This window comes from Capra hircus, chromosome 2 (assembly GCF_001704415.2).
Source record: "Capra hircus breed San Clemente chromosome 2, ASM170441v1, whole genome shotgun sequence".
Classification (NCBI taxonomy): domain Eukaryota; kingdom Metazoa; phylum Chordata; class Mammalia; order Artiodactyla; family Bovidae; genus Capra; species Capra hircus.
Window position 1 is genome coordinate 88935603 of NC_030809.1, and position 14863 is coordinate 88950465.

General features: G+C 42.1%; 1 protein-coding gene across 1 annotated transcript in view; it reads left to right on the forward strand.

The window, feature by feature from the left end:
* Nucleotides 1–14863, forward strand: part of KIF5C (kinesin family member 5C) — a 163887-nt gene that overhangs the window by 48560 nt on the left and 100464 nt on the right. Inside the window, exon 2 of the mRNA XM_018062660.1 lies at nt 10845–10935. Within this exon, the coding sequence (XP_017918149.1) occupies nt 10845–10935 (91 nt within the window). The remainder of the gene's footprint in view (nt 1–10844; nt 10936–14863) is intronic.

Sequence of the window (14863 nt, forward strand, 5' to 3'; positions counted from 1 at the left end):
AAGCCAGAAGAACCAAAGATCAAATTGCTAACATCCATTGGATCATCAAAAAAACAGCAAGAGAGTTCCAGAAAAACATCTATTTCTGCTTTATTGACTATGCCAAAGCCTTTGACTATGTGGATCACCACAAACTGTGGAGAATTCTGGAAGAGATGGGAATACCAGACCACCTGGCCTGCCTCTTGAGAAATCTGTATGCAGGTCAGGAAGCAACAGTTAGACCTGGACGTGGAACAACAGACTGGTTCCAAATAGGAAAAGGAGTATGTCAAGGCTGTATATTGTCACCCTGCTTATTCAACTTATATGCAGAGTACATCATGAGAAATGCTGGGCTGGAGGAAGCACAGGCTGGAATCAAGATTGCTGGGAGAAATATCAATAACCTCAGATATGCAGATGACACCACCCTTATGGCAGAAAGTGAAGAAGAACCAAAGAGCTTCTTGAAGAAAGTGAAAGAGTGAAAAAGTTGGCTTAAAGCTCAGCATTCAAAAAACTAAGATCATGGCATCCAGTCCCATCACTTCATGGCAAATAGATGGGGAAACACTGGGAACAGTGAGAGACTATTTTTGGAGGGCTCTAAAATCACTGCATATGGTGACTGCAGCTATGAAATTAAAAGACACTCCTTGGAAGAAAAGTTATGACCAACCTAGACAGCATATTAAAAAGCAGAGACATTACTTTGCCAACAAAGTTTCCTCTAGTCAAGGCTATGATTTTCCCACTAGTCATGTATGGATGTGATAGTTGGACTATAAAGAAAACTGAGCACCAAAGAATTGGTGCTTTTGAGCTGTGATGTTGGAGAAGACTCTTGAGAGTCCCTTGGACTGCAAGAAGGTCCAACCAGTCCATCCTAAAGGAAATCAGTCCTGAATATTCATTGGAAGAACTGATGTTAAAGCTGAAACTCCAATACTTTGGCCACCTGATGCAAAGAACTGACTCATTTGAAAAGACTGATGCTGGAAATGATTGAAAGCGGGAGGAGAAGGGGACAACAGAGGATGAGATGGTTGGATGACATGACTGACTTAATGGACATGAGTTTGAGTAAACTCTGGGACTTGGTGATGGACAGGGAGGCCTGGCATGCTGCAGTCCATGGGGTTGCAGAGTTGGACATGACTGAGTGACTGAACTGAACTGAATAATACATATCTCATGGAGTTGGTGTGAGAATTAAATGAGATAAAATATAAAAGCATTTGGATCCTAGTGTTTGGTGGTGGTGTTGGTGGACATTAATGAGAAGGTGGTCAGTGCAGGGAAAACTTCTCATCTTCTGTACTTTCAGGAATGAAGTTAAACAAACACCTGAGACAGAGAGGGAGTGATTATTCTCTCTCTCTCTCTCTTTTTATAAATAGTTATTTGTTTGGCTGCATTGGGTCTTCATTGCATCATGTGGGATCTTTTATTGTGGTCTGTGGATTCTCTAGTCGTGGCATGTGGGCTTTTAATTCCCTGACCAGGAATTGAACCCATGTCCCTGACATTGCAAGGTGGATTCTTAACCACTAGGCCACCGGGAAGTCCCAGTGATTATTCTTAGTAATCACTTCCTCTACTCAGTGTCTGAAGATAATTCCACAGAGTGAGTTTTAATCTTGCTGGGGAAATTTTTTTTTCTTCCTTTTTCTTTCTTTCTTAAAGATAGAAGAAAAATCATGTAAGTCATTGCTACTGCCCCCCCCCCCCAACTCTGGTCACTACTCTTGGTCTCAGAAAGACCAATAATCTTGTTATTAGATAATATGCTAATAAAAATGTTAATAATCTTGTTAGATTATCTTTTTAAAAAAATTAATTTCTTTGAAGTAAAGTTGAATTACAGTGTTTTGTCAATTACTGCTATACAGCTAAGTGACTCAGTTATATATATATATATATATATATACTTTTTTTCATATTCTTTTCCATTATGGCACATCACAGGATATTGAATATAGTTTCCTGTGCTGTATAGTAGGACCTTGCTGTTTAGCCATTCTGTATATACCAGTTTGCATCTGCTAATCCCAAACTCCCAGTCCTCCACTCTCCTGCCCTCCTCCCCGTTGGCAGCTGCCAATCTATTCTCTATGTCCTTGGTTTTCTTTGTTTCATAGGCAGGTTCATTTGTGTCATCTTTTAGATTCTACATATATCATATGGTATTTGTCTTTCTGACTTACTTCACTTAGTACAATAATCTCTGATTGTATCCATGTCACTGCAAATGGCATTATTTCATTCTTTTTAAACGACTGGGGAGTATGCCATTGTATGTATGTACTACGCATGCACGCACACTAAGTCGCTTTAGTCATGTCTGACTCTTTGCGACACTATGGACTGTAGCTCTCCAGGCTGCTCTGTCTATGGGATTCTCCGGGCAAGAGTACTGGAGTGGGTTGCCATATCCTTCTTCAGGGGATCTTCCTGACCCAGGGATGGAACTCACGTTTCTTACATCTCCTGCACTGGTAGACGGGTTCTTCACCACTAGCGCCACCTGGAAAGCCCAACGTATGTACCATATCTTCTTTATCCATTCTTTGTCCATGGGCATTAAGGTTGTTTCGATGTCAGTGAATAGTGCTGCTGTGAACACAGGAGTGCATGTATCTTTTAAAAAAATACCTGTTTATTTATTTAGGCTCTGCTGGTTCTCGGTTGCAGCATGCACAGTCTTCGATCTTCGTTGCAGCATTCGAGATCTTTGGTTGTAATAGCATGTGGGACCCGCCATGCTCCTCTGCGTTGGAAGCTCAGTCTTAGCCACCGGACCACCAGGGAGTCCCTTGTGTATCTTGTTGAATTATGGTTTTGTCTGGTTATATGCCCAGAACTGAAATTGCTGGATCTATTTTTAGTTTTCTGAGGAACCTCCAAACTGTTCTCCAGAGTGGCTGTACTAGCTTACATCCCCACCAGTAGTACAGGAGGGTTCCCTTTCCTCCACACCTTCTCCAGCACTGATTGTTTATAGCCCTTTTGACGATGGCCATTCTGAACAGTGTGAGGCGGCACCTCACTGCAGTTTTGATCTGCATTTCTCTAACAAGTAGCCGCGCGGGACAGCCTTTTATGTGCCTGTTTGCCGTCTGTATTTCTTCTTTGGAGGAAGGTCTCTTAGGTCTTCTGCCTATTTTGTAATTGGGGTGTTCGTTGTTGTTGTTGTTGTCAAGGATTACCTCTTGATTATCTCTTCTTGGGGATAATTAATTTCAGTTTCCTTCACCTTCCTTCTGGTGCTGATTTTCTGAATCTTTAAAGGGGTCTTTGCTTTCCTCTGTCTCCAGTAGTAATATTCCTTCCAGGTTGGGGTATTAATAGACAGGCCATATGGTTCATAGACACTTTGCTCCCAACAACTTGATAGGAATTCTGGTGGCTTGATTTTTTTTTTAAAATTTCAACTATAAAAGTGTAAGAACCATCTGCTGTTATTTTTTTGTGTGTGATCTTGGTAAGTTATTTAGCTACACTGCTTCCATGCTCCGCGAAAGGCTTTCATGGCAAAGCTGGGCTACTTCATTTTCAGTTGTAATGTATGTGGAGTATGAGTCCCACCCAGATTCCTTTCATATATTGCAGCAGCTTTGCGTATCCTGCACTTAGGTTCTGGCATTTGTGTGGCTTCTCTGTTAGCTGGTTAGATGGTTTAATAGTAGGGGTCCATCTGATTGGTTGAAAATGGGTCACATAGTAATTGCTATGGAGCAAACCAAATAGAGTAATGTGATAGAAACCGATGTCAGGGTCGGGTGCAGTCGCTTTTGTTAGGGCCATGGAAGCCTTCAAAAGAGAATTTGGAGGTGACGTCTGGAAGGTGGTAAAGACAGTCAAATGAAGACCTGTGGTGAGCGCAGTGAAGATCTGCAGTGAGAGAATTCCAGGAAAAAGGAAGAGTTAAGAGCAAAGGCTCTGAGCTGAGGAATAAACAAGGTACAGAAGGAAGTCCAGCAGGCTACACTGTAGTAAGATGGAGGAGAGTGCAGGGAGCTAAGGGTGGAGAGGGTCTAGTCTAATAGGAGCCACTGGGGAGTTTTAAGGGAGATGGGGTCATTTGGTTTATGGATCTCAAAAGCTCACTCTGACTGCTAAGTGAACATTGGATTGTTTGGAGCAAGAATGGAGGCAGGGAGACCGGTCAGGAGACTAAAGCCGTGGTCTTGATGAGAATGATAATGGCATGGACTGGGGTTCTGCGGTGCAGATGGTGAGAAGTGATAGAATTTGGATTGTATTTTGGATATGGAATCTGTGGGACATAATAAATGATTTTGACCTGAGTACTAGGTGATTAGTGGTGCAATTCTTTTTCAGATATAGAGGGCTTGATGGTCCTTTTTTGGCCAGTTAAGCTTGAGATGGCTAATGGACATCAAATGGAAATGTCCAGCAGGCGACTGAGTGTATGAATCTGGAGCTTGGGCGAGATTTGAAGGCTGACATGTTCATTTGAATTATAGAGAGAAGGCTGAGGTCTGGGGCCAGACACACTGTCACTTAGAAGTCTAGAAGAGATGTCAGCAAAGGACATGGACAGAGTAGCCAGAGAAGTCTCAGAGGACCATGCGGTAAATAGATGCCTGGAAAGGAAAGTGTCTCTGGAAGGAGTAAATGGCAACCTAGTCATTCAGGCTCAAATGTTAGCACCCAGACCCATATTAAAATGTAAATGCAAAAATTTATTCTGCAGCTGCAAACAGTGACAGCTGAAGCAGGCTGGGCCCACTGCCTGCCCACTGAAACCCTCAGCTATTGTGGGAGACTCTGAAACAGGGAAACTCCCCCAGAAACAGGGAGACTCTGGTTTCCTAGGGGTCTTTGCTGCAGTCTCAACCAGGAATTGTGAGATTTTCATTCCTCTACTAAAATAACAATGATGAGTTAGTTGTTATTGTTGCTTAAATGTATACAGCTGGTACACTATGCCATAAATCAGTTCTTGAAAATAATCAGTAACTAAATTCTAATCCAGATTCTAGTTCCTCGACTTTAAGGTTCACCTGAAATAAAAGGCTATGACCAACTCAGTGTATGAAAAAGCATATAGAAATGCTTACAATTTTAACTAATTTATGCTCTGATCCTGACAAGATAAGTTTCATAACAAATCATTTTCTAAATTTTATCTGTTCTCAAAGGCAGTTTCTGTTTTGGGAATTAACTTTTGCTTATGGAAAATCATTGTGTTATATGTTTGTCAACTTGATAAATGTGATATTATTGAAATGAGGAGTTAGAGATTTCTAACCACTTCAGTATTCTTGCCTTGAGAACCCCATGAACCATATGAAAAGGCAAAATGATAGGATACTGAAAGAGGACCTCCCCAGGTGAGTAGGTGCCCAATATGCTACTGGAGATCAGTGGAGAAATAACTCCAGAAAGAATGAAGGGATGGAGCCAAAGCAAAAACAATAGCCAGCTGTGAATGTGACTGGTGATAGAAGCAAGGTCCGATGCTGTAAAGAGCAATATTGCATAGGAACCTGGAATGTCAGATCCATGAATCAAGGCAAATAGGAAGTGGTCAAACGAGATGGCAAGAGTGAACGTTGACATTCTGGGAATCAGCGAACTAAATTGGACTGGAATGGGTGAATTTAACTCAGATGACCATTATATCTACTACTACGGGGAGGACTCCCTCAGAAGAAATGGAGTAGCCATCATGGTCAACAAAAGAGTCCAAAATGCAGTACTTGGATGCAGTCTCAAAAATGACAGAATGATCTCTGTTCGTTTCCAAGGCAAACCATTCAATATAACAATAATCCAAATCTGTGCCCCAACCGGTAACACTGAAGAAGCTGAAGTTGAATGGTTCTATGAAGACCTACAAGACCTTTTAGAACTAACACCCAAAAAAGATGTCCTTTTCATTATAGGGGACTGGAATGCAAAAGTAGGAAGTCAAGAGACACCTAGAGTAACAGGCAAATTTGGCTTTGCAATATGGAATGAAGGAGGGCAAAGGCTAATAGAATTTTGCCAAGAAAATGCACTGGTCATAGTAAACACTCTCTTCCAACAAAACAAGAGAGAACTCTACACATGGACATCACCAGATGGTCAACACCAAAACAGATTGATTATGTTATTTGCAGCTAAAGATGGAGAAGCTTTGTACAGTCAACAAAAACAAGACCGGGAGCTCCTTATTGCCAAATTCAGACTGAAATTGAAGAAAGTAGGGAAAACCACTAGACCATTCAGGTATGACCTAAATCAAATCCCTTATGATTATACAGTGGAAGTGAGAAATAGATTTAAGGGGCTAGATCTGATAGAGTGCCTGATGAACTATGGACAGAGGTTCGTGACATTGTACAGGAGACAGGGATCAAGACCATCCCCAAGAAAAAAGAAATGCAAATAAGCAAAATGGGTGTCTGAGGAGGCCTTACAAATAGCTGTGAAAAGAGGAGAAGCAAAAAGCAAAGGAGAAAAGGAAAGATATACCCATTTGAATGCAGAGTTCCGAAGAATAGCAAGGAGAGATAAGAAAGCCTTCTTCAGCGATCAATGCAAAGAAATAGAGGAAAAGAACAGAATGGGAAAGACTAGAGATCTCTTCAAGAAAATTAGAGATACCAAGGGAACATTTCATGAAAAGATGGGCTCGATAAAGGACAGAAATGGTATGGACCTAACCTATGGACCTTCCAGAAGATATTAGGAAGAGGTGGCAAGAATACACAGAAGAACTGTACTAAAAAGATCTTCACGGCCAAGATAATCACCATGGTGTGATCACTCACCTAGAGCCAGACATCCTGGAATGTGAAGTCAAGTGGGCCTTAGAAAGCATCACTCTGAACAAAGCTAGTGGACGTGATGGAATTCCAGTGGAGCTGTTTCAAATCCTGAAAGATGATGCTGTGAAAGTGCTGCCCTCAATATACCAGCAAATTTGGAAAACTCAACAGTGGCCACAGGACTGGAAAAGGTCAGTTTTCATTCCAATCCCAAAGAAAGGCAATGCCAAAGAATGCTCAAACTGCTGCACAATTGCATTCATCTCTCATGCTACTAAAGTAATGCTCAGAATTCTCCAAGCCAGGCTTCAGCATTACGTGAACTGCGAACTTCCAGATGTTCAAGCTGGTTTTGGAAAAGGCAGAGGAACCAGAGATCAAATTGCCAACATCCGCTGGATCATGGAAAAAGCAAGACAGTTCCAGATAAACATCTATTTCTGCTTTATTGGCTATGTCAAAGCCTTTGACTGTGTGGATCACAATAAACTGTGGAAAATTCTGAAAGAGATGGGCATACCAGACCACCTGACCTGCCTCTTGAGAAACCTCTATGCAGGTCAGGAAGTAACAGTTAGAACTGGACATGGAACAACAGACTGGTTCCAAATAGGAAAAGGAGTACGTCAAGGCTGTATATTGTCACCCTGCTTATTCAACTTATATGCAGAGTACATCATGAGAAATGCTGGGCTGGAGGAAGCACAAGCTGGAATCAAGATTGCTGGGAGAAATATCAATAACCTCAGATATGCAGATGACACCACCCTTATGGCAGAAAGTGAAGAGGAACTAAAAAGCCTCTTGATGAAAGTGAAAAAGGAGAGTGAAAAAGTTGGCTTAAAGCTCAACATTCAGAAAACGAAGATCATGGCATCTGGTCCCATCACTTCATGGGGAATAGAAGGGGAAACAGTGGAAACAGTGTCAGACATTATATTTTTGAGCTCCAAAATCACTGCAGATGGTGATTGCAGCCATGAAATTAAAAGACGCTTATTCCTTGGAAGGAAAGTTAGGACCAACCTAGATAGCATATTCAAAAGCAGAGACATTACTTTGCCAACAAAGGTCTATCTAGTCAAGGCTATGTTTTTTCCATTGGTCATGTACGGATGTGAGAGTTGGACTGTGAAGAAAGCTGAGCGCCGAAAAATTGATGCTTTTGAGCTGTGGTGTTGGAGAAGACTCTTGAGAGTCCCTTGGACTGCAAGGAGATCCAACCAGTCCATTCTGAAGGAGATCAACCCTGGTATTTCTTTGGAAGGACTGATGCTAAAGCTGAAACTCCAGTACTTTGGCTACCTCATGCGAAGAGTTGAGTCATTGGAAAAGACTCTGATGCTGGGAGGGATTGGGGGCCGGAGAAGAAGGGGACAACAGAGGATGAGATGGGTGGATGGCATCACTGACTCGATGGGTGTGAGTTTGAGTTGGTGATGGACAGGGCGGCCTGGCGTGCTGTGGTTCATGGGATCGCAAAGAGGCGGACACGACTGAGCGACTGAACTGAACCTCTCTTGAAGCAAATGCGCAATGTACCCAACCAACATTTTAAAGGGCACACTTGGTGAGTCCTATTTTTGCACCTTATACTATGATAGGTCCTTTACCTTGCTGTGTCAAGTGCATTTTCTGTAAAACCTAAAACCGAATCATGCTGTAAAGAAGACAGTTTATTTTGGCTACTTTCATTAAGTTTGGAGGAATAATGGATTTGTTTTAAATTAAGCAGAGCTGCGTTTTCTTTCCAGAAGGTTTAGTGGATGACACATACTTAGGCAAACTCTGTAAATGTTTATGCAAACGTTCACCCTACTGACATTTAGTTGAATTTTACAAATAGGTAAATCTAGTAAGAATGTGGTGGGCTGATCACTGGCAATAGATTGTGGTGAGGAATATTCTCTTGATTATTAAGCCAAATACTTGGTTCGCTGATTGTGGTGAGGAATATTCTCTTGATTATTAAGCCAAATACTTGGTTCACTGATCAAATGAGACTCGCTGGGAACAAAGCATCAGGAAATAATCCCTTTGCATAATTTTAACAGAATGACTGGCTCTGCTCTTTGTGAAATGCAAACTTTGATGGTACCTCAAAATTCTCCATTTTCTTTTTCCTAAGACTAGGCTGGAAGCAGCTTGTCTACCTGGTTGGCAGTGTCTTGTCGGCTGAAGCGCAAGCACGGCTGTAACACATAGGGCCTCACTGGTGTGTGGCTTTCCCAGTCGTAAAGGAGTGAGAGAAAGGTTAAGCCAGTCTGACACTTGCATGCCTCCTTTTGTGTGAAGGTTATAGGATGTAACAGGCCTTGTCCTTGGATCTCTCATGAGCAGTTATCTTTTTGAGGTGTCAGACTGGCTTTGGGTGGTTCCTGGCATCCAGAGCCACGTGTGGAGATGCGGGGTGAGAGTGCAGGAGGCTCTGGGCTCTCTCCTTCCCTCCCTTGGCTGCTCCTGTCCTTGCTGCCGCACGTACTTGGGGAAAATGAAGGTGAAGGGCTGCCTGGGTGGAGCGGGCTGTGGGAAGGGAGGTGTTGTTGGGTAAAGTGCTGTGATGGGGGCTATCTGGGGAAAAGGTCCTGTCTGTCCTCCTCCCGCCTTCCCAGAGTGCAGTGCCTGGCACAGAAACTTCCAGTAGTTGCCTGCTGAATGCTGAGAGGCAGAGAATCGGGGCTTGGGGCTTACGTAGTAGCACCGCAGAACCTCTTCCCTTCCCTCTGACCCTTCTCAGTTGCACACAGCCCAGCACCGTGGGGCCAAATCCCAGAGCCCACAGCTGGGGAACGCACGTGACTCTCTTTATAGTGTATGTGTTAGTAGCACTCGTCATGTCCAGCTCTTTGTGACTCCATGGACCATGGCCCTCCAGACTCCTCTGTCCGTGGCGTTCTCCAGGCAAGAATACCGGAGTGGGGTGCCATTTCCTTCTCCGAGGGGATCTTCCCAACCCAGGGATCAAACCTGGGTCTCCTGCGTTGGCAGGTGGAATTTTTTACCATCTGAGCCACTATAGAAGCCCTTACTTTATAGATGCCCCCCTTTTCTCCAAAGCATCTACACAGTTAAGGTACCACCTGTGCATGTGAAAAAAACACTAGAATAATCTGGGACAGAGAACAATAATATCTGGCTATTAAGAGCAGCTTCTTAAATCTGATCATGGCATCTTTCTAGTGAATAAAGTCCAAGTGCGTTACAACCCTGGCTAGCCATCCGGCATGCACTGGCTCCCCGTTGCCTTTCCATCTCCTCTTGTCCACCCTTTAGGCCATGGGACCCCAACCTCTGGGTCTAAGGCCTGATGATCTGAAGTGGAGCTGATGTAATAATAATAGAAATAGAGTGCACGATAAATGTAATACATTTGAATCATCCCCAAACCATCCCCCACCCCCCTCCATGGTCCATGGAAACACTGTCTTACACAAAACCAGTCCCTGGTGCCAAAAAAGTTGGAGACCCCTGCGCTAGTTCCTTGAGCACCCCAGGCCCTTGCTCTCTGCTCCACCCTTTGCCTCTGTTATTCCTCCCCTGCCTCAGCCTTCCTGAGCCTTTCAAAAGATCCGCTTAAGCGGTGCTGCTTCACAGAGGCCTTCATGTCCCGTCTGTCCCATTAATTTATACCCAGGCATTTTGCATTTTCCTGTGTGTTTGTTTCCTTGCTTATTAGCTATCTGTCATGCTTAACTGATGCTCTCCAGGTAGGGCTGTTTTCTGATTTGGTTAGCATCTAGTCTATGCCTGGCTCAGAAGAAGCTCTCCGTAACTAAATATTTATTTAAATAATGAATGAATGTGTCAACCAGTCTTTCATCGGAAAAAGTGCTTCAAGTAAAAAAAAAAACAAAAAACATTTTCCTTTCTCCTCTCTGATCTCAACATACAGTATACACACACACAATGAAGGTGTCGTTCATGCTATAAAATTTTCCTCATCTTGGTAAGGAGTTGCCTTGACAAGTAGCATTGGTGATTTAGTGCCTATGGTCTAACTAATATTAGTGCTTTTTATTCATGAATGTCTAATGTGTTTTTTTCCACCTCTCTCTTCCTTTTGTCTTTCTTTTTTAGCAAGGAAAGCCGTATGTCTTCGACAGAGTGTTGCCTCCCAGCACGACTCAAGAGCAAGTTTACAATGCTTGTGCAAAGCAAATTGTCAAAGGTAAGTGCTATTTCTTTATTTTCTCCTGGGCCTTTCAAAATAATTGAAAATGTTAAGTGGTATTTGCAGCCTAGAAATCAATGTACCTTGACCGTAAGCAGAGGCCTGCTAATTGGAAACACTGAATTATAGCAAGCTCTGGCCCTGATTTGCTACGATGTCAGGATTTAACTCCTCGACACCTCCTTTCCAAGGAGATTTCTTTATTTCTTTTGCCACCTTTTGGGCAGAGTTATTCTGTCACTTAGAAGCTTAAAAGCAGGGTAATATATAGTCACACTATTTTTTGTAATGGCTTTAAAATATTGCTGAAGCTATAGTGCCTCAGGAGAAAAACATCTATTCTGATGCTCCAGTTGTATATTTTTTGGTTGATCTATTTTGTGCATCTGTCTCTTTAGAAAGAAGATTTTTTATTTTTGTTTTTAATTTTATTGGAGTATAATCGATTTGCAATACTGTGTTAGTTTCTGGTGTACAGTAAAGTGAATCTATTATATGGACGCGTATTTCCATTCTTTTTAAGCTTCTTTTCCCATCTAGGCCATTGCAGAGTTTGGAGTAGAGCTCCCTGTGCTATACAATAGGTCTTGATTAGTGTTTTTCTATATAGTAGTGTGTATGTGACAGTAGAAAGGATTTCTGAAAGTATAGTCTTCAGAAAGAAGCTTTAAATGTGGAAAATTCTTGGGCATCAAGGAATTTTCTGCAGCATCCTAAGATCACACATTACCTTGCTGGTTAGTGAGTTGTTCTTACCGCTCAGCATTCCTTAGTAATACTTTCATCTAACCCACTTTCTATCGTCCCACCCAGACCCTGACATTTGTTCTTCCACATAGGTAGCCTAAAGCCTGAATTTGTGTCTTAGAGATCAATTCTTTTTTTCTGGGCCTGGCCTTGGCCCTGAAGGATTTGTGTCAAAATAACAGCAGGGAGCCAAGCAATTTACACGTTTCTCTGCCTTGCCCTTTCAAATCAGGGGCAGGACAGAGCTTGCCCTTGGGGAGCTCGCCATCTGGACAGAGCCGACAGAGCTGAAGGGGCACCTCCTGCTCCTCTGCTTTTCATCCTTGAGTCCTTGGTTTCAGATCTGAGTGCTGCAGTAAATGTGCTTTCAGATGTCTTGATGCTGCCGCTTTCATAGGTAGCGCTAGATTTAAAGAGTGAAAAGTGAAAAAACAAAACCCCAAACTCCTTGTCCTATTAGATCCGCTTGTTTTTAGAAGCTGGGTTGACTAACCTAACTATTTGAAAGGCATGAAAATCAGCCCTGGTTACTTCTGTTAGATTCATTCTGACCTGGGACACCTGCGTGGGAGACGCCTGTCACTATGTACCATTTCTTGCTGAGGTGTATGGTTATTTATGTTCTTGTTGCAGACATCAATTCAATTAGAAAGTCTTTACAGTAAGATTATTACAGAAAATTGAAGAGAAAAAAATATGCCAGCATGTGAGATTTTTTTGAATTAATAGTTTGGGCTTGTATATGTGGTAATTTTTGTCTTCTTTCCACTTCTACTCTTTTGCTTCTCTGTCTAAACATATTTGCTCTTTCTGGAGTGTATAGTTCTTGTTTGCTCCTGGTCAGCCCTCCTTCCCCTCTATTATCAGTCTCTTTTATATTTTTATTAAAGTAATCACATGCAAGCCAGAATTCCTTCTTTTTCTCTCCTCCTTCATTATCAGAACCAAACAGTGTTTACTGCTTGCTGTGCTAAGCACGAGGGCTATTTAAACACACACCCACCCTCTCTAAGTTGACGTAGTAATTAGAGATGGATGCACTCCATTCTTAAAAAGTCCTGTGATTAACAAATAGTACTAATAACCCTTGAGTTTTTATTTACTAGATAAGTTTGGGCCGCCCTCAGTGCTTGGATTTTTTTATAATATGAAATGTCAGAAATGGACAGTCCCCAGGTCGGGGGGGTTCTTGTAGACTTTCTAACTGTGGATAACTTGAGTCTCCAATAGACAGTGAGTCACAAAGAAAACCATCTAAAATAAAATCAGGCTCTGACATGATATAGTAAACAGACATTGCTTGGGTACCATAAATATAGCATCAACATATGCATTTTGTAGCAATAGAGAGTGTCTTATTCTCCCTTAAAAGGAAATTATTAGGGGCATAATGGAGACCAAATTTAACTTTTTTTTTTAATATCCACTGAAGCTGCCATGAGGGGAAGTGGCTGTGTATTTCTGTGTCAGCAAGATAAAATGTAGGTATATAAGAAAGAACTGATTGGCACAGATTACTCAGGTACAGCTGAGGTTTCTCTGGCCATGATAAGCCTTGTTTACATCAGGAATGGAAGGTGGTGCAATGGGAATCTTTTTTTTCTAGAGGCCAAGATTTGAATCAAATGACTTCTAAAAGTCCCTTGAGTCTCTGCAATTCATGGTAATATAGTAGATTGGTGAGCTTTCCTTTCAAGTCTGTCTAAACCCTTAAATGTTTTTGAGATCAGAGAGACTCCTTTTAACTGCACAGCTTTATTCTCTCTTGGTCCTTGCATTCCCTTCAACTTCACTGGGTTTAAAAAAATATTTTGAACATTTGATTGTAGCATCCTGGCATCTCCTATGCTCTCATCTTTGCCTGGTGTGTGTTTTTCAAAATGTCATCTGAAAGAGTGTAGAATTCTCTCCATTTCTTCTAGAAGAGGTGATAGGGTTTGTGGGTACCAGCATGGTAAATAGGAAGGTTCCTATGGATGCCCTAGGATTTAAAAACTGTGGTCAGTGGGCACTATGACTGAAGTAATCAGAGAAACTGTTTCCCCATGTACAGAAGCCACCCCTGGCATTTGCCTTCCAGATTAACTGGATGTAGATCATCCAGTGCTAGAGAAGATAGTTTCTTGTTTTCCAGTTCTAATTTCTTTAAATTGCATTCATTTGATTGTTTCTTTCATTTGTATTTCGATGTGAGTATACTAGGTATTTGCCATATGGTTAAGTATTGCTAGGGGCTGAAGTCACTAAGACACCTAAGACTCTGCAGAAATCTTTGACTATAGAGAAGGAGCAGATGCTTGCATAGTTATTATTCATGTGGAGATTATGTGCTTTAAGATGGGTGTGTGCAAAGTGCTATGGGAGCACAGAAGAAAGTCATTTGCTACTGTTAATTTTGGTGAGTGGGGAGGAAGATTGGAGAATTAAGGAAGGCTTCTTGGAAAGGTTGGGATCTGAGGAGCATAGAATATGCAGGGCTGTACAAGCAGAAGGAACAGCAAAAAACCAAAGCCTAAAGCTTAGGGTGCAGAGTGATAAGCTCTAAAAAGTTAGGCTGGGGACCTCCATGGTGATTTAGTGGCTAAGACTCCACTCTCCCAATGTAGGGGGTCTGGGTTTGATCCCTGGTCAGGGAACCAGGTCCCACATGCCACAACTAAGAGTTCACATGCTGCAGATAAAAATCCTAAGTGCTCCAATGAAGACCCAAATAAACAATTAATAAATAGAAATAAATATTAAAAAGTCAGGCAGGACCAGAGTTGGATAGAAATTGATGGACTTTATTCTGTAGGCGATGTGGACCCACTGAAGAGTTGTGGAATTTTTTTTTTTTTTAGCCTTGTTACACAGCATGCAGGATCAGAGTTCCCTGACCAGGGATTGAACCTGTAGCTCCTGCAGTGGGAGTGTGGGGTCTTAACCACTGGACCGCCGGGGAAGTCCCCACTGGAGAATTTTAAGCTCAGGGATATTATCAGATCAATTTTATTATTCTATTATATATGACTTTTCAGTTCATTTATTTTGCCGCTGTTATCTGTCAGGTACCCCCTGTACATTTACGTATGTTACTGCATTTTAAATCTTTACGACTTTATGAGGTGTGTGAGTATTATTATTCCCATTGTACTACAGAGGAAGTTGAGGTGAAGTAACTTGACCAGGTAGTTTAGGG